Source organism: Callospermophilus lateralis, chromosome 1, assembly GCF_048772815.1.
Source record: "Callospermophilus lateralis isolate mCalLat2 chromosome 1, mCalLat2.hap1, whole genome shotgun sequence".
Lineage (NCBI taxonomy): Eukaryota > Metazoa > Chordata > Mammalia > Rodentia > Sciuridae > Callospermophilus > Callospermophilus lateralis.
This window is the reverse complement of record NC_135305.1, coordinates 204,102,094-204,128,650: the sequence shown is the minus strand read 5'-3', so window position 1 is coordinate 204,128,650 and position 26,557 is coordinate 204,102,094. Positions and strand designations below refer to the sequence as shown.

Genomic DNA, 26,557 nt, shown 5'->3' with positions numbered 1-26,557 from the left:
GCTGGACCCTGGCAGATGAGGAGGCTGTGGCCCAGGGCTCCCAAGAAGAGCTGAGCAGTGCCCTTTGTGCCACCAACCCCCTAACACCAACCCCCTTCAGTTTCCAGGACAGAACCATGTCCCGGGGTGTGGTGAAGGTTGAAGTCACTCCCTCTCTTCAAGAGGGATGTGTCAGTGAGGGACAGAATGGAGACCTCACACATTCCACTTGTTGATTCATTCATTCTTCAGTCATGTGTCTGGCCCTGCTGTGCCAACTCTGGGCTCCGGGCCCCAGGAGACCAAGGCTGCTGTCCTTTCAGACCTGCACATGAAGCCCTCTTTCTATGTAGCTCGGGGAGGCACACAGGGAGTGCAGAATGTTAAAGAAGATACGGGGCGTAATTTCCCATGGGTTCCCAGTATTTGGGGGCAGCAGGGTGAGAAAAATCTAGCCTTTCTGTAGGAGACAGGACAACACTGGATCCCAAGGCTTCTCACTTGGCTCCCTCCCTCAGTGCCCTCCCTATGGACACACATGCAGAGTGACAGTCTCTTGGTGAGCCCCACTTTCTCCTCCATGACCCACATTATGCCTAAGGAGAGGTAAGGGGTTAAGAGGGATTCTGGGGAGTTAGGGCCAAAGGCTCTGATAGGCTTTAGAAGCCTTTCAGGAAATTACTACTCTCTTCAGAGACACGAAAGCTGTCTGATGGGGTGTCTTGGGGCAGATGTCATCACAGACCCACAGGGATGTTTACACCCCAAAGCAGTGAGGGGCTTTTAGCTAAGGACTACTGTTATCATCCAGCCTTCACATCCATATTACCCAGTGGTTCCTCAAATCTCTACAGAGACTACCTGTGCTCTACTTGCTTCAGGGACAGATCCCTGTCCTCAGACTGAGGACAATGTGCCCTTTTCCTATCCTGTCCCTGATGTGATGTTGGGTATCTGAGGCTGGTTCTTTTTGCACCTCAATTTCCATCTGGTCACAATAGGGTGATGGTATCTGCTTGCCGTGCTACCCCCAGGGTGGAACCGGGCTCCCTCAAGACAGTGGGGTGGCCTAGCTTGTGGTTACTGCTTCAGCTTCTTCTACTGGGGACAGCTTCCTGTGTGCTGTCCTCATGAACCACCCTCACCTGCAATGCACCCGGTCAGGGGGATTGAGGGGATGAGTCTCCAGAAACCCATGCTTGGAGAGGGAGTCTTGGAGGGCGGGTCCCAGGAGTCCAGCTCCTGCACACATGGCAACCTCAGGGGAGGCCGAAAGGAGCATGGGTGGGCTGAGGTGAGCTGGGGGTGGGGGGAGGGTGCACTGAGGCCCACCTCATCCAAACTTGATGCCTTGTCATCCAAGCCACAGGCAATAGGGTAGGGGCCAGGCTCCAGCTGTGTCCAGCCCTCATCTGTGCAGCTGCGGCTCACGTTGCGGCCTAGACGGGAGAGAAGAGCAGGGAGGAGAGAGGCTGAGACCAGGAGGAGGACTAGTCCCTGGAGCAGGCCACAGGGGCCTGGCTGCCTCTGTGCTGGGCACAAGGCAGATTACAGTCCTATTCCCACTGACTCCTGGTGCTGCCAGGGTCCAGCTGCTCTCATTCAGACCCTCAGGGCACCTGAGGCAGGGAGGAGCCCCTTCAGAGTGCCAGGGGACCTTCTGAACAGACAGCAGAATCAGAGCATACACTCCTGGGCTTCGTCCTACCCCTTATCATGACCAACCCTCATTCCAGGGGAAATGTAAATTCTATTATTGTCACAGACTCAACTGGATCATCATCACAGAAGGACCCCTGACCCTTGCCATGAGCTGAACACTGACCCTTGTCACTGGGCCAGAGCTCAGGCAGGAGGCCATATCAGCCTAGTCCTCCTTGGTCAACCTAGGTGGGGCTGTGAGGCCACATCCTCCCACATGTTCAGATGTGCTTCTGGAGAGGGACCAAAGGTAGAGGTGGACAGGGTGGGGGGTGGAGGACACCTGATAAGGGTACAGATCAGAAATTCTCATAAATGGAGAAGTAAGGGGTTCTTGGCAGGGGAAACTGCAAGGCAATGCATGTGAGAGGGCACTCAAGCAGGGCAGCACTGCAGGATCTTGAAGCTGAAACAAGTTGTGGCTGGGGCTCCAGGGCACGCTCCATCAAGTCTCTGTGCAGCAAAGGGCAGGATTGCTAAGGGGGCATGTGAGATGGGGGGTACACCAAGGCTCCCCACTCTTTAGGCCTAGGGAGGTGTCTTCTCCCCTCAGAGAGAGAGGAGGGGCTGAATAGACAATGGGGGGGACAGTAGAGTGCCCCTCCCCCACAGGACCCCTATCACCATCACCATCATCAACAGCAGCAGCAGTAGCCTCATCAGAATGGCCAGTTTTGACCTTTCCATGTGTCAGAGTTGGACAGAGCACTTTAATCCTGCACCCACCCCATGAGGAAGGTAACTCCATTTCACACTTGAGAAGGGGAGGCTCTACGAGGTTGGTACCTTGCTCAAGGTCACTTGAGGGCAGGGTGGAGCTGAGCTGGTCTGTTCTCCCAAGTCCTGTCAGGTAAGCTTGTCCCTTGCCTGCACTGGGGGGACCTGAGAACTTGTTTCCATGTCCGGGTGCAGAGCCACAGGAGGGGTTGAGCTGTCCTGTGAACCCAGGGAGGGTCTCTGTACAAGAGTGTTTTAATATTCCCAAATTTTGCCCTGTGCCTGGAATACACCAGGTGACTCCATAGTCACTTTTTCTGGAGCAAGCCACAGGAGCCTCCAGACATTGCTTTGAAAGAGGTCCTTATCGTCCTACTTTATGTGTGGGGCGTTGGGCAGCTGGGGCTTGGGGAGGAGAGCCAGTGAGGAGCAGTGGCCTAGGGACTAGGTGGCTGGGGGAAAGGGCTCTGGGCTGGGTTTCCTGCCTTGGCAGCGTCTGCTGCCCAGGATTCCCAACCACACTGCCATGGAGGCTTGTAGGACTGAGCGGTCTCTAGTAGCCCCCTCTCAGCCCTCTCCACTTCCTGTCATTGTGGCTGAAGGTGGGCCCGGCCTGCAGCCTTCAGTAAGTCCCTTTCAAACTGCAGCTCTGCCTCACCCCAGCTCTAAGGTTTACACCCAAGGCCCCGAGGCCTTGCCTCCCACTCGGGATCAATTCTTCTGGGGACTCCACCCACTAGGTATTGGGTAAGTAGAAGAGAGAGACAGGCCAAATCAATCAGCCTTGAAGCAGGGGCATTAAAATGTTGGGTTCCCTTTCCACCAGATGGATCAGGGCTCAAAAGGTCAGGCTCAAGGACAGAGCGGGCACCTGATATTATCACACTTATGCTTTGCAAGACTGGGTGACTCATGAGTGTCTACACAGTAGCTTCACATGCTCTGTGTGTGTGTGTGTGTGTATGTGTGTGTGTGTGTGTGTGTGTTGGACAAACATTAACGTATTAAGGCCAAGGATTGGGAGTTATCACTAGTCCTGCAAAAAAATGGGGAACCAAAGGCTAAGAGAGGAAGTAACTTGCTCAGTTACAGCAAGAAAGCTACAGTCTCAAGCCAGCCTGACTCCAGATCTATCTGGGCTCCTGGCAGTGGCCAAAGGGAGCCACCTTGTCCTCTGGAGCCATGGCCGCTCTAGGTAATTGGGGAAGGGAGAGCAGGCGGCCTCTTTGAGGAGCCTGGGAGAGTGGCCTAGGCCACAAAGAGAGCTACTCTTGAGGGGATTTCACTTGAGGCAGTCACCATGGGACCCAAGGAGCAGCCAAGTCTCTGCCATTTAGCTCTGTGTCTGCAGGGGGGATACAGGGGGTGGGAGGGAATGGCCAAGGGACTTTAATCCTGAGCTCACAGGGATGCCCCACATTCTGTTTCCTCCCACTCACCAATGGCTCACAAAGTAGTCACATCCCTCTCCTCTCCGGGGTTCTCTGTCTTCTAAAATTTGCTGCTCAGTGACTTGAGCCAGAAATTAGGAAATTTTTGTTTCTCTTCTCCTCCTCCAGGATCCACAAGTCCTGACCCAGATTCTTTTTTCTTCAATTCTACTGTATCTTGTCTTCCCTGGCTTAGGTAGGAGCCTCCTGATGGGTCTGTCTGCTTTCCTGAGCCTCCCAACCAGATCACCACCCTGAGATAACTAGAGGGATAGTTCTAGCATCCATACCTGACCCTAGTACTCTCCTGTGGAGATGTGTCTAGGGTTCCCCATCCAGTTAGCAAGTGTAAACTTCTTAGATTGGAATCAAGAACTGTGTAGGGGAAAGAGGGTGCTCACAGACTCTGCAGACATAGCTGACATAGACTGTGTATTTGTTTTTCAAACCAAAATAACCATCTTATTTTTTATTCTAAAAAAATCCTTCAAATATTTAAAGGTAAAAGCCCCACAGATGAAACAGGTGCAGCAGTGCATGCCTGTAATCCCAGCTACTCTGGAGGCCGATGCAGGTGCATTGTGAGTTTGAGATCAGACTGGGAAACATAGCAAGACCCTATCTCAAAAGGTCTGGAGATGTAGCTCAGTGGTAGGATGATTGCCTAGCCTGCTTGAGGACCTGGGTTTCATCTCCAAAAACCAAACACACAGATATATGTATGCATATTACAAACTAAAGAAAGAAACCACCATAAACATTTTGGTACCTTAATGAGCAATCACTTGCCTAGCCAGCCCCTCTCCCCCAGGTATTATATCCAGTCTAAATAGATGACTTCTAACCCACCAAGATTTTTTATCTTCTATAAGCTTTCTTTGACTTTTCCTGTAGAACCAGGTCTTCCTAGGGGAGTTATCCAAAGGGGCAGGAGAACTTCATCCCTACCCCACTCTTGCAAACATCCCCCTTTGGAATTTAAGGCCAGTTCTTCATGCCTTCTTTGCCTCAATGCCCAGATATGTTTTCAGCTCCAGCCACAGTCTCCGTCATTTTTAGAGTGAGGTCCTCTGAGTTAGCTGTACAGGTTGTTCACTGCATGTGACGTCTGGCTGATGAATGACAGACTAAAACTGAATTCACGTTCAGGTTGCCACTAGGTGAGCTCTGTTGAGAGGCTGATTCCACCTGAAGAAGACCTGCTTTTTTCTCATTTGCACAAAGCCACCGAATGGGTCCTGTTGAGGTCAGTCAGATGGTGAACTGGAGTCTGAGTTCTTAAGCAAAGGAGCTGCCTAGATACATTCCGGCAGGGACAGAAGGAAGTAGCACATGGAGAGGAAGCATTTAGTTGATGCTTGGAGAAGGCTGATTGTCAGACTCTGCTCTTGGGACTCAATATGGGGTCTGCCAGAGGAGCTCATCTCCCACCAGCCCAGGCCCCTAGGTCCTCACTGGAGAAGGGCTGGATAAGGGGGATGCTGACCTGGAATAAGGCTCACCTTACTGCTTCCAGATTCTTAGAGGGCGCTTCAAGGTCTGCCCTTCACAGTGAAGGTCACAACCCTTAGCATTGAGGAAAACCTGGCACAGGCCAAAGAGACCATTTGTTCTACCTTCTATCTCCACTTTACAAACAGGAGGACTAAAGTCACCTGAAGTGAGGGACATCTGCTGAAACCTTATCAAGGCCCTGATCTCCCCTCCCTCCCTCTGCCTCCTCAACCCTGCTCCACCTTTAGTCTTCCCCATCCAATCTGCTCTTCTCTCAGTCCTCTCCACCCACCCAGCTCCTCCATCACTCTTACACCCCGATTCTCCCTCAGTCCTCTCAGTTCACCCTGCGGGACCCTCACTCCTCCTTATCCACCCTCCTTCTCCCTGTCTCCCACATCCACGCTGCTCCTCTCCTCCATCAGTCCTCCTCATTGACCCTGATCCCCCCTTACTGCTCCAAACGCAGTCCTCCCCATCCACCCCGCTCATCCCTTAGGTCCTCTTCATACACCCTGTTCCTCCCCCAGTGCTCTCCGTCCTTCCTCACACCTCTAACCATGCTCCTGCTTCAGTCCTCTCCATGACCCCTGAGCCTCCCTCACTCCTCTTCATCCACAGCAAACCTAGTCTTCCCTCAGTACTCACCATCCAGCCTACTCTTCCCTCACTCCTCAGTCTTCTCTGTCCATCCTGCTCCTCCCTAATTTCTCCTCATTCACCCCATTCCCCACAGAGTACTATCTTACACACCGATTCTTCCTGACTCCTCCTACTCATTGACAAACATCCTGCTCCTCCCTCATCCTCCCCAAGTCCATCTTGTCCCTCCCTCAGTACTCACCATCCAGGCTCTGCTTCCCTCAGTCCCCAACATCCACCCTGTGCCTGCTCTCCCTTCAGTCCTGCCCTCTATCTGCCACCTCCCTCACTCTGCCTTGTCACCCTGGCAACTCCTTAGGTCTTCCCCATCCACACTGCTCCTCCCTCCGTCATCTCCCTCCATCTGACTCCTCCCTCAATCCTCATCTGACTCCTCCCTCCTCCCTCATCTCCCTCTGCATCCATACTGCTCCTGCCCCAGGACTACACTGATTACCCAGCACCTCCCTCAGTCCTCTAAATCCATCCTCATCCCTCCGACCTCTCCATTGTTCTGAACTTCCCTCGCTCCTACTCATCCATGCCCCTCCTGCCTCAATCCTCTCCATCCACCATCCTTCACCCCACATTCCTCATCAGCACTCCACATCCAACCTGCTCCTCTTTCCGTATTGTCCATCTAGTCCTCGCCTCCCTCTCCTAATCCATGCTGTTCCTCCCTCGGTCCTCTCCCTTTACCATGTTCCTACCTCAGACCTCTCCAGATAGCCTGCAACTCTCTGAGGCCTCACACGCTCTCATTGAGTAGGAAGTCCATGTGTCCTCACCCCCCACACTGCTCCTCGCTCTATCCTTTGCATCGACCCTGCTATTTGCACATTCCTCTCAGTTCAGCTAATTCCTCCTTCAGCTCTCTGCATTCGACTGCTCCATGCTCACTACTCTTGACACCTTCTCCAGTCCTCTTTGTAGACTCTGATATTCTGCTGGCCTCTCCATCAACCCTTCCCTTCCCTCACTCATGCCCATCCACTTGGCCCATCCCTCATTCCTCTCCATTCACCCTGCTCTACTCTCACTCCTCTCCAATCTTCCTCCTTCTTCATTACTCCTCATACATCTTCATTCACCCTCATCCTCCCTCTTCTTCATCCGCACACATCCTGCCCCTCCATCAGCCATAACTTGCTGCTCACTCCCTTCATATCCAACCTGCTCCTGTTGTGCTCCTCTCCACCCAGCCCCATTTCCCCCTCCCTCCTGCTTTCCTTCCAGGCTTCTCCTTCCCATCTCTCCTCCTTCACCTTCACACTACTCATCTAAAAGCAATCCTGTTCCTCCCTCAGTCCTCTCTATTCAGACTGTTCTCCTTCATCCTTACCCATAAAACCTGCTCTTCCTTTAGTCCACTATACCCACCTCCTGCTCCTCCATAATTCCTCACCCACAAAAATTCTCACTGTATTCCATTCACAGTGATCCTCCCTTAGTCCTTCCTATCAACAGCTCCCTTCCATCATGCCAACTCATAAAAAGAGCAACATCCCTCAGTCTTCTCCACTCATTGTCCTCCTTGCTCAGTTTTCTCCATTTGCATCATTCGTCCTTCTCTAGGACCTTTCCATCCCTGTTACTCCCACTCCCACATTGTCCTCTGCATCCACTTGATTTATTCCTCTAATTCAACCCTATGTTCCTTGCAGTTGTCTCCAGGCATCTGGCTTCTTTGGTCCTTCTTCAATGACTCTGCTCCTCCCTCAGTTCTTTCCCTTGAACCTATTCAACCTTCAGTTCTTGATCCCAAATGTGGAAGGGTCAGGAGGCAGCATGGTGGATAGAGAGGACCAAGGTGGGAGTAGTATGGTTGGAGATGTCTACCTGGAAAGAAGATTGTTGTGGATGAGGGGAAATGAAGAAGGAGCAGTGTGTAAAGGAAAGGAGATGAAAGATAAATGCAAATGAGGAAGAGGGGCATGGTGGATGAAGAGGACAGAAAGAAGCAGGATGGATGGAGAGGAAGAAGAAGGAGGATCAGGATGGATAGAGAGGACTGAGGTGGGAGAAGGATGGATGGAGAGGATTGAGAGAGGATCATAATGTATGAATAGAACTTAGGTAAGAGCAAGTCTAGATAGAGAGGCCTGTGAGAGAAGAAGGGCTGTGGCAAGTAGGAGTGTTGAGAAACAGGATGGATGGTGACTTGTCCATCCATCAGTCCTCTCTGTCCCTCCAGCTCTCCCTCAGATCTCTTCAACCTCCTCCCTCAGACCTCTCCTAACATTCCACTCCTATATCAATCCATCAATATCTTTGTTCCAATCTGTTCCTCTCCCAGTCATCTCCATCCATCACTATATCCTCCCTCATTCCTCTCCTTCCATTCAGTTCCTCCCTTAGTCCTCTCCTCCCAATGTGTTCCTTCACTCAGTCTCCTCCATCCATCCTGATCTTACCTCAGTCCTCTCAATAAATCCTGCTCCTCCCACAGTCCTTTCCATCCATCCTTCTCTCCCTTAACCCTCTCCTCCCATCCTGCTCCTCCGTAAGTGTGCTTCTCCCAGTCTGTTTCCCATCCAGTCCTTTCCACCCAATCTGGTCTGCTCCCAGTCCTCTTCATCCATCTTGGTCCTCCTTCACTCCTCTCTATCAATCCTGCTCCTCCCCCAGTCATCTCCTAACCAATCCTCCCTCATTCTTCTCTATTCATCCTACTCCTCCCTCAATCCTTTTCACCCCAAATTTCTATTTCTCCCTCACTCCTCTACATCCATCCAGTGCTTCCCTCACGTATCTCCCAATCTGTACTTTTTCCAAGTCCTTTCCACTCACCCTGTTCCTCCCATTGGTCTTCTCCTCCCAATCTTCTCCTACCTCCAGTCCTCTACATCCATCGGGCTTTTCCTTCAGTCCTCTCCATTCTCCCTCTCATCACTCAGCCCTCTCAACTGAATCTACTCCTCATCCAGTCCTCTCCATCCATCCTGCTCTTCCTTCAGTCCTCTCCTCCCAATCTCTTCCTCACCTCACCCCTCTCTATCAGTCCTGATCCTCTCATTCCTTTCCATCTATCCTCCTTCTCAGTTTTCTCCTTCCATTCTGTTCCTCCCTCAGTTCTCTCCATACATCCTGCTTCCCCATCCGCGCTATTTTCCCACCCTGCTCTTCCCTTGGTTCTCTGCACTAATCCTAGCACTTCCTTAGACCTCTTCATTCATTATTCTCCTCCCCCAGTAATCTTCTCTCAATCTCTTTCTCATCCAGTCCTCTCCACCTCCTCATTCCCCCTCATCCCTCTTCATCCTCCTCCTCCCTCAGTCCTCTCCATCCATGCTGCTCAATGCTCATGCCCACTCCTCTCTGTTTCTTTTCATATGATCCTCTCCAATCACCCTGAAACAGAATGTGGAAGATCTAGGAAGAAACATGGTGGGTGAAAAGACTGAGGTGTGAGTAGGATGGTTAGGAAGGACTGAATGAAAAAGAGGGTTGTTTTATTGGAGGAGCAGTGATGGAGGAGCAGTATGGAAAGGAAAAGGGATGGAGGAGCAATGTGATGAGGAGGCATGATGGAGGGTCATGGTCAATGTAGAGGGGAGAGTAAGGAGTGAGGATGGAGCATTAGGGTGGAGAGGACTGAGGGAGAAGCAGGACTGAACTGAGGAATGAAAAAGGAGAGGGAGGGATATGATGAAGACGAATGATGGAGAAACAGGATGGATAGAGCGAACAGAGAGGAACAGGGCTGGATGGAGAGGACTGAAGAAGGAGGGCTATGATGATGAGGAATGATGGAGGAGCCAGGTGGAAGATGAGGAATGATGGAGGAGCCGGGTGGATGGAGAGAACTGAAAAAAGGTTACGGTGAGGGAGGACTAACAGAGGAGAAGAATGGGTGGAGAGGACTGGGGTACGAGCAGGAATGGATGGAGAGATCTGTAAGACAAGAAGGAGGGCTGTGGGGGTGAGGGGTGTTGGGGGAACAGAACGAATAGTGAGGACAGAGGTGACCTGTCTATCCATCTAGCTCCTGGCTCAGTCCTCTCCATCCATCCTACTCCTCCTTACAAAAAAAAAATTTTCATTTCTCCTGTACTTATACACCCCTCCTGGTCTTCCTTCAGTTTTTTCTTCCCAATCTGTTCTCCCCCAAGTCCTCTTCATTTATCCTGCTCCTCCCTCAGTACATCCCATCCTGCTTGCTCCTCCCTCAGTCCTCTTTATCAGTTCTCCTCAGTTCTCTCCTCTCACCCAGCTTCTCCCTCAGTTTTCTCTTCCAATCTGTTCCTCCCTCAAGTACTGACATCCATTCTATTTCTTCCTCACTACTCTCCATCCATCCTGCTCCTCCTTCATATCTCTCCACCCATTCTGCTCCTACCTCAGTCCTCTTCTTCCAATCTGTTCCTCATCCCAGTCTTTTGAATCCTTACTGATCCTCTCGTATTCCTCTTTATCTATCCTACTCCTTTCCCAGTTCTTTCCATGGAGTCCTTTCATTTCAGTGTGTTCCTCTCTTAGTCCTTTCCTCCCATCCTGCTCCTCCTTCACACTCCTCCATCCATCCTGCTCTTCTCTTAGACCTCTCTTTCTAGTCTGCTCCTCCCCACAGTCCTCTCCATCCACCCTGCTCCTCATCTTGTCCTCCCAATCTGTTCCTCCTCCAGTCCTCTCCATCCATCCTGATTTTCCTTCATTCATCTTTATCACTTCTGCTCCTCCCTTAGTTGTTTGTTCCTCTCCTGGTTCTCTCATTCTGTCCTGCTCCTCTCTCAATATTCTTCTCCCAAAATATTTCTCATATTAGTCTTCTCCACCCATCCTGATCCTCCCTCTCTATTGTTCATCCATCCTGCTCTTCCCTCAGTCCTCTCTTCCTATTATGTCCCCCACCCCCAGTCCTCTACACATATCCAAAACTTTCTCATTCCTCACCATATATCCTGGTCCTTCCACACTTTTGTTCTTCCATCTTGCTCCTCCCTCAATTTTCTCCACCCAACCTGCTCCTCCCTAACTCCTCCTCAGCCTACACATTTCTGTTTATTCCTCATTCCTGGCTATCTGTCTTGTGCTTCCCTCATTCTTTTCCTCCAAATCTGTTCCTTACTCTGAGTCCTCTCCATCCATACTGATTCTTATCCACTCCTCTCCTTCTACCATGTTCCTACTTCCCTTAGTACTTTCAATCCATCCTGCAGCTCCATCAGTCCTCTCCATCTTCCCTGCTCCTCCCTCAGTCCTTTCTATCCATCCAATTCTTCATTCAGTCCTCTCTGTATATCCTGCTACTCCCTGAGATGTCTACTTTCAATATGTACTTCCCCTGGTCCTCTTAATCCATCCTAACCCTCCCTCATTCTTCTCTATCCACCCTTCTCCTCCTTCAATCCTCTCCATCCATGGTGCTCCATGCTCACACTCACTCTTCTACACTTCTCCTCATATATTTCTTCCCACCCACCTTGAACAAGGATGTGGAAGAGTTAGAAAGAAGCATGGTGGATGGAGAGTACTGCGGGGCGGGGGAGATGTAGGATGGTAGGAGAGAAGTGAGTGGATAAAGGGTTGTTGTGGATGAAGAGTAGTGAAGGAGGAGCAGTGTGGAAGTGAAATGTGGATAATGAGAAGGAATGAAGGATTATGTCATTATGTCAACATTGAGGAAAGAAGAAGGAGTAAGAATGAATCAGTACAAATGGACAAGACTGAGGTAGGTGCAGGATGGATGGAGAGGACTGAGAGCAGAACAAGGCTGTACAGAGAGGACTGAAGAAGGGAAAGCGCTATTTTGAGGAATGATGGAGAGAACTGATGCGAGGAGCAGAATAGATGGAGAAGACTGAGAGAGGAGCAGGGCTGGATGCAGAGGACTGAAGAAGGAGGGCTATGAAGAGGAGGCGTGATGGAGGAGCAGGATGGATAGAGAAGCCTGAGGAAAGACATTGAATGGAGAGGGCTAGAAGAAAAGAAAGGGCTGTGGTGATGAGGGATGTTGGAGGAGCAAGATGGATGGAGTGGACTGAGCTGGCCTGTCTATCCATCTGGCTCTGGACTCAGTCCTCTGCATCCATTCTGTTCCCCTCTCAGCCCTCTCTATCCATCCTGATCCTCTTTCAGTCATATCAGCCATTCTGCTTATTCTTTAGTCCTCGTATTCCAGTCTCTTCCTCCATCCACCCTCTCCAGCCATCCTGACTCCCTCATTCCTTCCTATGCATCCTGATTCTCAGTCCTCTCAACCCAACCTGACCCTCCCTCACACACCCTCACCCCAAATTTGTGTTTCTCCCCTATTCCTCTCCATCATCCATCCTGCTCCTCCTTCAGTCCTGTCTTCCCAATCTGTTCCTCATCCTTTCCATCTTTACTGATCCTCCCCATTCCTCTTCATCCATCCTGCTCCTCACCAGTCTTCTCTCCCAATCTCTTCCTCACCCCAGTCCTCTCCATCCATCCTATTTCTCTCTCAGTTCTCTACATCTAATATTCTCCTCCTCTAGCTATCTCAAATAATCTGTTCCTTCTCAGTCCTCTCCTCCTAATCTGTTCCTCACCCCAGTCCTGTACATACATCCCGATCCTCTCTCATTCCTTTACATCCATCCTGTTCCTCTTTCACTTCTCTCCATCCATCCTTCTCCCTCCATCCAACTTGCTCCTCCCTAACTCCACCTCACTCCAAATTTGTGTCTCCCTCACCCTGTCTTTTCCTCCCAATCTTTTCCATAACCTCCTCCTCTCCATTCTTCCTATTCTTCCCCTTCCCCTTCAACCATCCTGTTTGTCCCTTTGTCCTGTCAAATCCATCCTGATCCTCTCTCAGTCTTCTCCATCCCTCAACTCATCTGTCAGTCCTCTCCATTCATCCTGTTCAGTCCTCTAAATCCATCCTGCTGTTCCTTTCACCCTCTCTATGCCTCCAGATACTTCCTCAGATGTCTATTCCCAATAGTCATCACCCTCATTCTTCCCATCCCTCCTCTTCCCTCCCTCCTCTCCCTGTATCCTGCTCCTCTCTCATTCCTCTCAATCATTCCGCTTCTCCCTCGATTTCCTCTTTTGGTCTTCTCCAGCCATCCTCCCTATCTCTTATCCTACTCCGCCCCAGTCCTTTTCATCCTTGTGATCCTCCCTCATCCTTTTCCATTTATCCTGCTTTTCCCTCAGACCTCTTTACTCATCAGATCCTCCCTCAGTCCTCTTATCCCAATGTGTCCCTCCCACAGCCCTCTCCTTCCATCTTGCTCTTTCCTCAGACATTGCTTCCCAATCTACGCCTTCCCCCAGTTAATCCCCATACAACCTGCTCCTCCCATGGTTATCTTCTCCCAATATTCTCCTACCTCCAGTCCTCTCCATCCATCCTGATGCTCCCTCAACCTTCTCCATCCATCATTATCCCTAGGTTCTCTCCATCTATGATGCTGGATTCTCATGCCCACTCCTCTATACTTCTCCTTATATGATCCCCTCCAACCACCCTGAATAAGGATGTGGAAGAGTTAGAAAAAAGCATGGTGGATGAAGAGGACTGAGGAGGGAGTATAATGGTTAGAGAGGTCCTAGAGGAAGGAGAGTTGATGTTGAGGAGCAATTAGGGAGGAGCCATATGGAAAGGAAAAGGGATGGAGGAGCAATGTGGATGAGGAGGGGCAATGGAGTGTCATGGTGGATGCAGAGGACAGAGGAAGGAGTGAGGACAGAGCAGTAGGAGGAGAGGATTGAAGAAGGAGCAGGAGGGATGGAGAGGACTGAGATGGCAATAGCAGCAGGTTGAAGAGGACTGAGGTAAGAGCATGGCTGGACAGAGAAGGCTGTAAGATAAGAAGGTCTGAGGTTAGGAGGGGAGTTGGGGGAGCAGGATGATGGAGTGTACTGAGGCCTCCTGTCCATCCACCCAGCTCCTGGATCAGCCCTCTTGGTCCATCCTGCTCCTCCCTCAGTCCTCTCCACTAAACCTGATCCTCCCTCACACCTTCTCCTCGGCCTTGCTCACCCCTCTAACTTTCACTCACCTGCTTCATTCCTCTGTCCTCACTCTCCTCATCATCTCCTCACCCCTCTCCATCACTTCTTCTCCCTCAGGACTCTTCTTCCATCCTACTCTGTCATCAGTCCTCATCAACTGACCTTTCTTTGGTCCTCTCCATCAACCTTCCCTTTCCTTTCTTCTGCTCATCTAAATGGCTCATCTCACAGTCTTCTCCATCCACCCTGCTCTACCCTCAGTCCTCTCCATCTTTCTCCTTCCTCATCCGTCTTGATAATCCCGCACAATTCTGTTCACTACCCATATTCCCCCTCTTTCCTCATCTGCATACTTCTTGTTCCTCCACCAGGCATCACCATCCAGCCCTGCTGCTCACTCATTCCTTCATATCCAACCTGCTCAGTCCTCCCCATCCAACCCTGTTTCTCCCTCACTCCTGCTTTCCCACCCAGTTCTTCTTTCACTCCTCCCCATCTATCTTCCCTCACCTTCACACTTCTCATCTAAAGCCATCCTGTTCCTACCTCAGTCCTGTCAGTTCAGGGTGATTGACCCCCTTTCTACCCCATTCAACCTGCCTTTCTCCTACACTGCACATTCCCCACTGCTTGTCATTCACACTGAAGCTCCCTCAGTCCTCCCCGTAAACTGTGCTCTCCCCTTGCACCATCTCATAAGTGGTGTTCCTGTGTTCCTTCCTCGGTCCTCTCCATCCATTTTCCTCTGCACTTAGTTTCCATATTAACATCATTTTCTGTCATTTATCCTCATCAATCATGCTCTTCCCTAGGACCTTTGCTTTCCCTTTCCTCCCTCAGTCTTTTTCATTTGCCTGGTTTAGTCCTCCTACAATCCCTTCGGTATTCTGCATGTATACAACTCTTTCCTCGATCATCTCATTCCAACCTGCTCCTACTTCGGCCCTCTGGGTCCAGTCCGCTCCCTGGTGGCTCCTCCTCATCCTCCCTTCTCCTCCCTCAGTTCTGTTTATTCACACAGTCCTCCCTCTGTCCTCTCCTTTTAGTGCCGCAACTCTCGTTCCTCCTTACCCTTCGTGTTCCCCTTTCTGTCTTGTCCATCTGTCCTTGTTGTCCTTAAGTCCTCTCCATTCATCCATCTCCTCTCTTTGTCTTCTAGGTCAAGCTGGTTACTCCCTCAGTCCTCTCCCTTCACCCTGCTCCTCCCCTAATCCTCTTCATTTATGCTGCTCCTGGCTCAGTCCTCTCCATGCATGCTGTCCCCGTCCTCTCACAGACCCTTCCATGTAACTATGCTCCTCCTCATGTGGTCGTCTCCAGCCATCCTGATCCAGGATGTGTAGGAGTGAGGACGAAGCATGGTGGATGGAGAGGATTGAGGGAGGAGCAGAATGGCTGGAAAGGACGGCAGGAGAAGAGAATTGTCATGGATATGGAGCAGTGAGGCAGGATCAGTATGGTAGGAGAATGGAGATGGAGGAACTCTGTGGACCAGGCAGACCTGGGGAGGCATGTGGCAGATGGAGAGGACACAGTGAGGAGGAGGAAGGAGCAGCAAGGATGGAGAGGACAGAGGGAGGGGCAGGATGGCTGGAAAGGATTGAGAAAAGAACAGGGTGGATGTATGGGTCCAAGGTGGGACCGGGGGTGGATGAAGAGGCCCGAGGAAAGAGGAAGAGAGCTGTGATCAGTAGGAGTTATGGAGAAGGATGGATGGAGAGAGCTGAGGAGACCTGTTGATCCATCCTGCTCCTCCCTCAGTCATCTCCATGTAACTATGCTCCTCCCATACTCCTCCTCTATCCTGCCCCTCTCTCAGTCTTCTCATTACACCCCTTTCCTCCTTCAGTTCCCTACACCCATCCCAATCCTTTCTAACTCCTTATCCCACAACCATCCCCTCTTTACTCTCTGTCCATCGTGCTCCCCTGTCTCTCTTCTCTCCATCCATCCTAATCCTTTACCAGTTCACTTCACTACATTGCTCTTCTATCCATTGTTTCCATATTCTCTCCTCCTTCCTCAGTTCTCTCCATCCATCCTGCTATTCTCTGGATCCTTCTTGCCCCCTTATAGCTCCTCCTACACTTTCCTGCAACCTGGACTTGTGTGGAGTGCATGTAGATTCTCTCCCTGTCCCCTCTCTCACCTCCACATTGTCATTACACAAACCTCTCACACTTTTCTCCTCCGCCACAGTTTCTAACTGAATTCAAGCCACCATTAAATATTGCATGCCTTGTCATTGAGTCTTCCTATTTCCCTCTTAGAGAAACCAGAGTTTCCAACAAGAACCTAAATTGGACCGTGCCTGTCCACTGCTCAAAATCCCCTATGGCTTCTCACCAGACTTGGGACAAAACTCACATAGGTCATCAATGCCCTGCAGAATCTGTATCTACCCTCACCTCCTTCCTCTGAGCTCCAGCCATGCCATCCTTCAGGGGTTTCCTTAAATGTTTATTGTACAGTTAGTGATTCTCTCTCACACTTATCCCCTGGCTCAGATCTCTGCCTAGTGACCCTTTCTCACTGCCAGGTCTTCACACTGTTAGCTGAAGCATCACCTCCTTAGAAATGCTGTTTGTAAACACCTGTCTTACAGTGCCCTTACTCTCTTCTTTCTCCTTCCCAGAACTTCTGACCCCTTATTATGTATTTGTTTATTGCCACACTAAATGCCTCTCCAGCTAGATCCTTGCTCCCAGAGGGCAGGCAGAGGGTGGTTGTTTCCAGTGTCCCCTTCCTACTGTTTTCTAACCCTGTTCTTTGTGTACTAGCAGGTACTTCATCCACTGAAAGGAAGAATGAATGACTGTGTGTTGGAGGCTTCTAATGACTCAGGAGCAAGAAAACCCACTTCCTAAAGAGTCCCCCCCCCTTTTTTTTTTAAATTTCTGTCTCACATGTGAACATTCATTTAAGCAGAACAAGACAATGTGTGTAAGAAGAGCAGTTTCATGGAGCCCAAAAGATCATCAGCTCCAGGCAGCAAAAGACTGAATCACAACCAACCCAAGACAACAGGAACATGGGAGCCATAATTTAATTAAGCACCTGTCAGTCAATCAGTTATCAATTGTTAAGCAAATATTTAGTGAGCCCTTCCCACATTCTTATCTCTCTGTGAAGAGCTAATCAAATCCCCTGAGTCCTTCAAAGAACCAGTGTTGTTGCTTCCCCTGTCAGGGATCCCCCCCACCCCCCCATCACTCCAACCCCTTTGTCTATGTCCCTTTGCCTTTCCCCTTCCTTGAGAAAGGGAGTCCCTACTCCAGCAGGCTCACATACATCACCATAGCTCCTGCCCTTCAGACCAGGATTCTTACCTTGAATGGGGGAGAAGAGCTTGAAGATGAGGGGGCAGGCCAAGACGACCACCTGGCCCCGAGGGGTAGCCGGCCAGCAGGTAAGGTTGTCCCACATCTTGCTGCAGCCTGTGTGGTGAAGGCAGAGGACACATGGGTCACCAGAGAAGCCCTGGGACCTGAGCTCACAGGTACCACTCTATTCCTCCTCCGGACAGTCTCTTACCTTCGAGGAGCTCCAGTCTGAGAGGGGAGGCACAGACTTGCCAAGGCTGTTCAGGACATGTCCTGACAGGGAGAGGGGAGAGAAGGCATGACTACCACTCCATGGTCCTCTGTGAGGGATGGAGTGCCCCTTTGGGGTGTTTTGAATGCTTGGAGGTTTTGTTTATTGCAGTGATGGAAGGCTTCATCTGGTATTTGATGGACAGTAACCAGGGATGCCAGGCAGGTGACCTGGATGGTCCTACACAGTGATAAATCCTCTTACATTCTGCATGACTTTCAGATGTGCCACTGGGCATCTGTGTAGATGAAAACCTTTTGCAATGACCAGAGTTTGGACTCTTGCTCTATTTTACGTAAAAACGTAAGGTGCTTTTTGCACAGGCTTAACATACATGAAGTTTTCCAGGAATGTAACCATTGAGAAAAGGGGGAGAGGAATAGACCTTGTTTTGTTCTGAACTTTAGAGTCATTTGATGATTTGGGAAATCATGTTACCCACAGCAACACTGTTTGTGATATTTGAGTCACTGATATAACCACCTGCATATATCAATCTGCATTTATAGCCCTCACATTCCCAGAATTTATATTTATAGGTACAACCTTCAGACCATATCTTCTTATCTTTTAGTGCAATCATGCCTGAATGTGTACACAGCATTGTATTACAAGTTACTTTCCTTTTTGTTTGTCTTTCATATTATAGCTAGAACATCTTTTTTTGGTAGCACAATGACCTTTCTTTTTACGATTTTTGAGAAAACTGACATTTATATTCCAAAAATGTATCACAAAATTCTCATCAGCAGCAGTTTAAGGAATTTCAACAATGGTGATAGATCCTACTTTACGGACACAAACAAGACTTTTACGACACATTCAAAAAGTAAAACAGGTCCCAGAAGGACTGATTATAAACCCTATTTTTTTTAAAAGAATGAATATGAGTGGATTGTGAATCTCATTTTATAGTAGTAAAAAGTGACCTTAGAAAAAATGTTGTTATAAAAAGGAGGTGTTGGGTACAGTGGGGTGACAAGTATATTAGGGTTCATCTAGGTTTTGAGACTCTGCATAAAGCTCACACATCAGAACAGATGTCTCCAGCTCAGCTGGGTTTGGAATGGTGATGGGGGCATCAGAGAAAAGCCTGCAGCACAGACTGTGGGCTTCACTGTGTAGCTATGAGTTTTGCAGGACCTGGCTAGTCAGGGACGTCTCCAGAGATCTGATTTACTAGGCAGATGCAAATGCCATAATTTTGCCTCTTTAGGATCAGGGTGCCCTTGAGTGACTACAACTACTCTAGACCCCCTCCCCTGAGGGAGGCTTAATTGTCTCTTTGCAATCCTGCCAGTCCCATAGATTTGCTCAGGAAACCCAACCCCTGAGCCAAAGTCAACGCCAGCTGGGCCAAGCCCAGCCCAGCCCAGGTCCGAAGGTTCACAAGTTCCCAAGAAGGGGGCCTGGGAAGAGGAGGTGGAGGGATGTCCCCACTTAGGGGAAGAGACTCTGAGTGCTGGATTGGGGCAGCAGTGGGAGTGGAGACTGGAGGCAGGGACCTCTGGGTTTGCAGTAGTCAGGTGGCACCTGCAGCTAAAGGCTGAAGAAGACACTTGAACCCTGGGGTCTGGTCGGACTAGTCTCCCTTCCTCGTGCACCCCAACCGCTTCCACCCCAACCTACCCCAAGAGCACCTGCAGCCTTGGTCTGGCTGCTGGTTCTCCTCCTTTCCTGTGCCAGCCTCTCTGGAGGCCACGTAGAGGCCTGTCGGGTCAGTCAAATTCTGCTTATGGTTTAAGACCCTGTTAATATCAAACACATGCAGGCTTGGTATGTGCCTGGCACTGTTCTGCCCTCTTTAAAGGAATAGCTTATTTAACCCTTCCACTTCATATCTTAGGAAACTAAGGCGTCATAATTAGGTGTAGCTGAAGGTCACCTTGCTGGTGGGAGGTGCAGCCTATTCGCCTGTTCCCACTGCTGGCTTGAAGGGCTCCAAGACATTTCTCTGGGGATTTGGTTGCTGCTGGACTTTGTTTACCCTTCTCTGACAGTGCCTGCCACACCCTGTTTTGTAGGCCAGCTATTGTTGCTTGGGTCCCCTCCAGACTTCAGACTCTCTGAAGCTCCAGCTGCCAGCACAGTCTGGGGAGCCGATTCAGAACCCAGCTTCTGGCCCGGAACTTGGCTTCACCAGAGGTGGATCAGAAGAGAGGGAGACTAGGCCCTGACCTCGGGTAGGTCACATTGGGCCTCAAGGAATCACAACCAAACAACTGGTCCTGGGGTGCAGGCCATCAAGTAAGGCAGGAAGCCAGGGAAGAGGACATATGGAGGATGTGTTCAGGGAAGCCTCTTGTAGAAGGCAGGGTAGGACTGGTTGCTGAGGCAGCAGGGTCAGGGAAGAAGTGGAGGGGTCATAGCCATGAAAATGCTTGGTATGTGGAATGGCCTGTTGGCCTGGGAATATTTTTTGTGTGCCCACTGGGTGGGGTTGTTATCCCAATGGAAAGCCCAACCTGAGGCATGAGATAAGGAATGGCAAGGCAGGGTGGCATTGGGCCTCTGCTGTGTCATTTTCTAGAAGTGCATGCACAAAGAGACACATACTCATACAGAACCCCAGGTGCGCACACACACACACACACACATATATACACACACACACACACAGATACTTACATGGACATGAGAAGACTAGACACAAGCAAACAGGTACAGAGGGCCACACAATTCACAGAGACGGACATGCACAAGGACAGACCCATCTGAGCATACCATGGACATTTACTCTAATAGAAATGCTCACAAATTGACACACAGGGGTACAGGATACCAGGCAGATGCATCTAGTCATGTACAGGCACACATCCACGCCTCCTGGGAATACTCAGAGTCAGAGCAACAGACCCCAGAGAGACAGACAGAACCCCAGATAGGTATGCACCAGAAGTGTGAACTCACATGTACAGGAACACACACCCAGTCCCACACAAGGTCACGGGCAGACACACAGCCCACAGACCCACGCCTGCCCTCCCCTGGATCTCAGGCTGGCTGCCGAATGACAGGGTGTTGGCACTCAACAGGCACCCGGTGCCAGCAGTGATCTCATCAACATCACGAGGTGGCCTGCCCCAGGGCTGGGAAGGCGCTGAAGTGGGGCCTAGAGTCTGGGGTCTGGGCCTCCCAGGCCAGCCCATGATCTGGAGGCCTCCTGGGACCTGTCTGCAGCCCGATCCTCCTCTCTACCCTTGCAGGCAAGTGTGGGGCACATAAGCAGTGGGAAAGTCTAGCTACCCTTTGTCCCAGGCCTTAGTCCTGGGACTCAGGAGACAGGGGTATTTTACCCTGTGAGGGGCTGAGGGGCAAGGCCCATCTGTGAGGTCACATACACTCACTTATGTGTGCAAGAGATAGAGCTTGGGCATCAGAGCCAAGGAGCAGGGGCTCAGGAGAGGTTCCATAACTGTCAGCCTCAGGGCCATGGCTGGGGATCTGGAGAACCCAGCAGGACAGAGAGGTGCTCCTGACTCTTACAGGTTGTCCCATCCCTGTAAGCCCAGCCTTGTGGAGATGACCTGGGACGGAGGCCCAGAGCAGGTACAGTTACCTCACTCTCTCTGCCTGAGGAACCAACTTCTACCCTCAGTGAGCCTTGAACCTGACCTGCCTGGCTCTCAACAGGCAGTCTGCCTTGGTATCCCCACTTTCCCACCTTCTCTGCTTCTCCAAACCTGTTCACCCTCCAAAATCTGGCTCAACCTCCTGTTGCTGAGCTGAGGGGAAGGTACTGTCATCTGTCCTGGTGGCCCTGTCCTGGGCAGCTGGGTACCACTCTTCATACTACCAGGCTGGAGTGCTCCCAGATTCTTGAGGAGGAGCAGCAGGACTCTCATGTGCTCAGCCTCTAGGGCTGACCTTGATTGGTCTACTAAGCAGGATAATGAACTGATGGTTCATTGGGCCTGCTGAGGGTGGGTTGGCATGGGGAGGCCACCGTGTATGCCTAAGGACTATTATGTATGGGCAGTGTCACTGTTAGTCCTTTGGGTGTTGTGGTGGCAGCATTTAGGGTTGGGAGAAAGAAGCAGGACTCCAGCTTCTCTTACGATTAAGTATTCCAGATTTGTCCAGCCTAGCCTAGTACTCCTTGCTCTGCATTTCCAAGATGGCTTTGAGCTTCCAGGTAGTCCCTGTGGAGGTCACTGACTGAATGCCCCACTCTTCCTCTGAAATACAATGGTCTAATCCTAGAGTATGGTGTTCTAGTTCCAGGCCTCCCCATCAGGGCTCTAACCAAGTCCGTGGCTAGAGACTTGATTCAGTAGTGCTCCCATTGGGCAGCGACTCCAGCCTTTCTATGGGCTGGGCTGGGTGTCCTGGAACTTGCCTGCCTTCTTGTCCATATGCCTCTATCACCTAGAACCCTGGACCTCCATCCTGGATGGGTCAGCAGCCATAGGTATCATCCCCACTCATTTTGAACCCCCCAAAGTAAAGTTGGATCCACACCAATTTCAGAGCCCCAAATCAGTAGGTTCTTTGTTGATAGCTGGGAGCTCCCCAGACCTGGGGTAGGGTGAGGAGAACAGGAAGACCTGTTCGACCTTCTTTCTCCCAACTTACCACCTAGCAGCTCTGTGGGGCAACCCCTGTCCCCTGTGATCTCCATCTAACCAATGGAGTGTCTGTGACTTGGACTTCAGCTCACAACAGGAGGAGACATGGGGCTCCATGGGGTCTGCAGCTCCTCTCTTCCCATGGGGCCTCACCTGCTGTCTCATTCTCCAGCTGGGCCTCCTCCAGGCACTCCTTGTGCTGCACCTCGATCATCTGCAGATAATCACATTCCTGCTGCAATCTGGCTGCCCGGCCGCCCTGTAGGGAAACAGACAGGGAGGTGCTCGTCAGCCTTGTCCACAGCCTGCTTCCCATCCATGATCTCCAGGAGCATGGGACCAGGTAGGACCCAGTCAGGACTTCCCTGCGGTGATCCAAATACCATACTGAACCCCCATCCCAACCCCAGACTACATATCCATCCTAGGCCCAGACTGGACCCTGACCCTGACCTAGATCTGACCCCAAATTATTGTCCATTATTCCCAAAGTTTGGTCTACTTTGAGAGCACTGTCATGGCTTCTAGGTGGCTCCCCAGTAATGCTGTAAGTGGGTAGCATGGCCCTGGCAAGGGATAAGAGAGCCTCTCCTTCCATCCCCGAGCTGATCCACTGGAGTCTGCCATTCTCCAGCTTGGTTTGGGGTTCTCTACCCTCACCTCAGTCTCCCTAGATGGCTGGGGCTCAGCTGAACTACCCTGTTCTGAGGAGCTGGATTCCAGCTTCCAATTTGTGCAGCCAGGCCTTGGAGGAATCCAGGAGCAGAGGCATTTTCCAGCTTCCGACCCCACTCCAGGAGCCTGTCAGTCCCATGCTCACCAGATTGGGAAGGGGTGTGGCCCCCCCCGGTCTAGACCTTACCTTCCTCCTCCTTAGCTTCTGGATGATTCAAGCTATACCAGATCTAAGGAAGGTCAGGGAGGTTTAAGGAAGTAAGAGAGGCCCCTCCAGAATGTCTTGCGTTCCCACTAGGCCTCCTCTGTCTCTGGAAACTGGAGGGAAGGGGTGGAAAATCCTACACCTCTCTCCTGCTTTCCACAGTGCCCTGGTCAGGGATCAAGGTGCAGGTAGGGCAGATCAGTGTGGCAAGACATTGGCACTTGGGCAGACATGTGAGTAGGGGTGATGGCTGTATAGAAGCAACCAGAAAGGAAAAACAAAACAAAACAGTTTTTCGAAGCTCTTGGGTGGGAAAAGGTGGGTAAAATCTACCATGGAGGAATGACTGGGCTGGTGGTAGCTCCGGTCTGTCTCTTTGACTTTAGAGGAGTAGCAGCCATTCCTGGTAAACCAACAAATTTCTTTTTTATGCCCAGGAAGGATAACATTGCATTAGCACATAGGAGAGGATCCAGCCAGTCTTCTCCAGAATCAGAGATTCTTACTGTCTCTAACAAAGTTATTCTTCCCATCCTGGGGACAGGGTCCTTAACTCCCTGGGCCTCAGTTTCTCTTTAGGCAAAAATGGACCTCAACCACCTCCCCTGCTGATTTGAAGGTTTCTTGAAGTGAGTCTGTGGGAACAGCATAGGTGGGGGCTTCCTTTCATTTCCTTCCTTTAAGAAGGGGGTCCCTATCTGGACTGCAGGCACCAAAGTACACAGCAAGTTGACCAGCCATCTAAGTCAGTCAACCCTGTGAAGAATGTGCATCCCAGGTGACAGTGGCTCTCCATTGTCATCAAGGGAGAAGGGTCCCAGCTGAGGCTGGACAATCCAATGCCTATCAGGCTGCAAAGCTGAGTCTCTTTCACACCAATAACTCTCTCAGTCTTTGTTGAAGGCTTTATGGAGCTTTGTTGTTTGACAGCTCTCCTACAGTCCAAGTTTCCCATATGTAGTTGGCACCATGGCTGACCTAGTTCAGGTCCAAGGAAAGGTCTCCTTGTCCAAGACACCTTTCAGACTCTCCCAGCATCCAGAACCCACCTGCCCATGTGCCGCTGGCCTGGAAGCTAAACAGTGAACATGGGTCTCATCTTGGATCATTTACTTTGCCAGTCAGTTGGGGTAAACACCTGAGCTGGTAAGTCATTTAAAACTTGTCATATTAAAACACATCTGTCATGGAACAGGATACAGTTATTTGCAAAACAGTTAAAAGACAGGAGACTTAAAGGAAACTATGCCGAGGGATTCTCATGGGGGGGGGTCACGAGCTTCCCCTCTTTTCCATGAGGGTTATTCAGGCTGAAATGCTCACAATGCTGTGTCTTAAGCATTGTGCCTGGCTCATACTCAAGTTTGGGAAGAAGGATGGTCAAGAGGATCCCAGAGATGGTCTCTGAAAGAGAAATCCAGGGACTGGCCACCCTAAGCAAGATCATTGGTTTATCTTGCTTGTCTAGGAGCACGCTTCTCCTGCAGGTACCTTGCCAGCCCTGTTGTCTACCAGCAACAGGGTTCTTTATGCTTTCCGGGCCCCTTCCAGCCTCTCCTGATTGTCCTGCCCATTCTCACCTCCCATCACACTGTGACACGAAAGCTAGATGGTGGTAGTGGAGGGGACATCTGTTGTTTCTACCTTCTACCATCCTTTACTATTCTCTAGTGCCACATCCTCATCTCTATCTGGGAAGCTATTTCCTTCCCTACCCCTAGTTCATGGGGTTATGATGAACTCTTTTCCAGAGGATGGACATATGCCCAAGGCTTAAGTCAATCAGTGCATTCCCAGCCACATTGCCTGGCACGTGCCCAAGTCAGGCTGCTCAGAGCCAGAAGGCTCACTCCTGGGACTTTGGATTAAGCTACTAGGCAAGTGGATTTACTTTTCCCCACTGGATTGGAAACCTAAAGGAGGTAGGGGCTGGAACTTCCATTGCCATCTTGTTGACAAATGGAACACAGTAATGAAAACCATACAACTGAAGGCAGAATAAAGAGATGGAGAAAAACCAGGTTTTCTTAACATCATCTAAGCCCTTGATTGAAGCTGTGCCTGAAACCAGAACTGTTTCCCACAACATGAGCCAATGCCTTTATTTATGGCTTAAGCCAGTTGAGTATTCTGTCCCTGGAACTCAAAATGTTTAATGTTATGGTCTGAGGACAGGAAAATGGATGCCCTTACTTTCTAGGTCCTCTTAAGCCAGGGCTATGATCTTTCAGTTGACCAAGAGATACATTCCCCCTGACCAGTCACCGTGGGGACCTAGGATTCCTAGCAGCTTATGCCTGGAACTCTCTGAGCGTGAAAGAGAGTTAGGCCAACTTTGCTAACCAACTCTGCTTCCCCAGAAGCATAGCCACAGAGTCCTTCCTGAGAGGTAGTTTAGAGAAGCAATTTGGAAGAGAGGTGGGCGTAGGAGTGCCCAGGGTAACCCAGGAGCTTGGGATGTCTCTGAATCAAGTCGGGGTGACCTAGAAGATGAATTCTTCCTTTGACGGAATATAATTGAGTGATAGACCTCATCTGGAAAAGATTAGAGGAAATGGAGAACCAAAGAGGGACCTGAGGTCATCCAGAAAATGTGCATTCCCAGATGGGACCAAATCTCTTGACTATTGGTCTGGACAGTATCAATTCTTTTTCATGGCCCTGCCTTTGGCCTTCTGGTCAACCATTGCCCTTTAAGGGCCAGGGCCAGGACAGCTCTCTGTAGTCCTATCACTGAGGAATTCAGGCAGACTTTGGACTTCCTCTCCCACTTATTTCCCTTTTCTAAACATCCTCATTATCCCTCCAGACTCCAGGTACACAGAGAGAGTTGGAAAACTCCCTGGTCCAATGTAACCAAGTCTTTTCCAGGGCTGTACATAGCTGGAGTGTGGACATCATACAGAATGGGTAGTAAAGCTTGGTCCTGGAGGATGTGTAAGAGTTGGACAGTTAGAAGTAGAGTATTAGCATCCCAGAAAGCAAGAGCAGTGTATGCATCAGCATGGAGGCATGACAATACCTAACATATTCAAGTTGCAAGAGGCCTGGTGTGGCTGCAGCAAGCAATTCTGAAGGCATCGGGAGATGAATGGAGAGATGCAGGCAGGGGTGGAATTGGAAAGGACCTTGAATAACAGTTCAAAAGTGCCGGGCTACAGAGGACCCTCAAAGATTTGAAGCAGGAGAATGAGAATGGGGGGATACACATTTTGCAAAGATCCCTTTGGTTGCAGCTGCAGGGGTACAAGGGAACATGAGTCCTTATGAGGAATAGCTATTCTCTGAGGGGGATATAAAATGCAACAGGAGGATTAAGAGAGTCAGGAGAAAGCATTTTCTGCCTGCAGATTGGCAGGCACTGGGAGCCACCATGGATAATTTGGGCTTCTGAGGTTTGTCAAAGGTGGGAGCTCTTTTTCCTGCCTGGGACCATCAGAGGAGGAGTGGGAGTGGGGAGGAGAGGACAAAATGCTCAGGAGCGCTCATTTATCCTCTTTTCTGTTACTGCAGTCCTGTTAGGAAACCATCATGACCACGACATTTATTTAAACCTTCCCAACTTGAAATCTAGAGGTCACAGACATTGAGGGAAACGGAGAACCCAGAGAGGAAACAGCAGT

The 26,557-nt window shown here is 50.4% G+C and overlaps 1 protein-coding gene across 3 annotated transcripts in view; it reads right to left on the bottom strand.

Annotated features, from left to right (window-relative positions):
* Positions 1-26,557, bottom strand: part of Vipr1 (vasoactive intestinal peptide receptor 1) — a 41,301-nt gene that overhangs the window by 8,368 nt on the left and 6,376 nt on the right. For 2 of the 3 annotated variants that reach the window (XM_076869354.2, XM_076869364.2), the window contains exons 2-4: positions 22,208-22,313; positions 17,222-17,329; positions 1,312-1,418 (exon numbers count right to left, since the gene is read on the bottom strand). In XM_076869354.2, coding sequence (XP_076725469.1) covers positions 1,312-1,418; positions 17,222-17,329; positions 22,208-22,313 — 321 coding nt within the window. Of the gene's footprint in view, positions 1-1,311; positions 1,419-17,221; positions 17,330-22,207; positions 22,314-26,557 lie in introns of those variants that run through there. The other variant, XM_076869373.2, reaches the window with a different exon arrangement.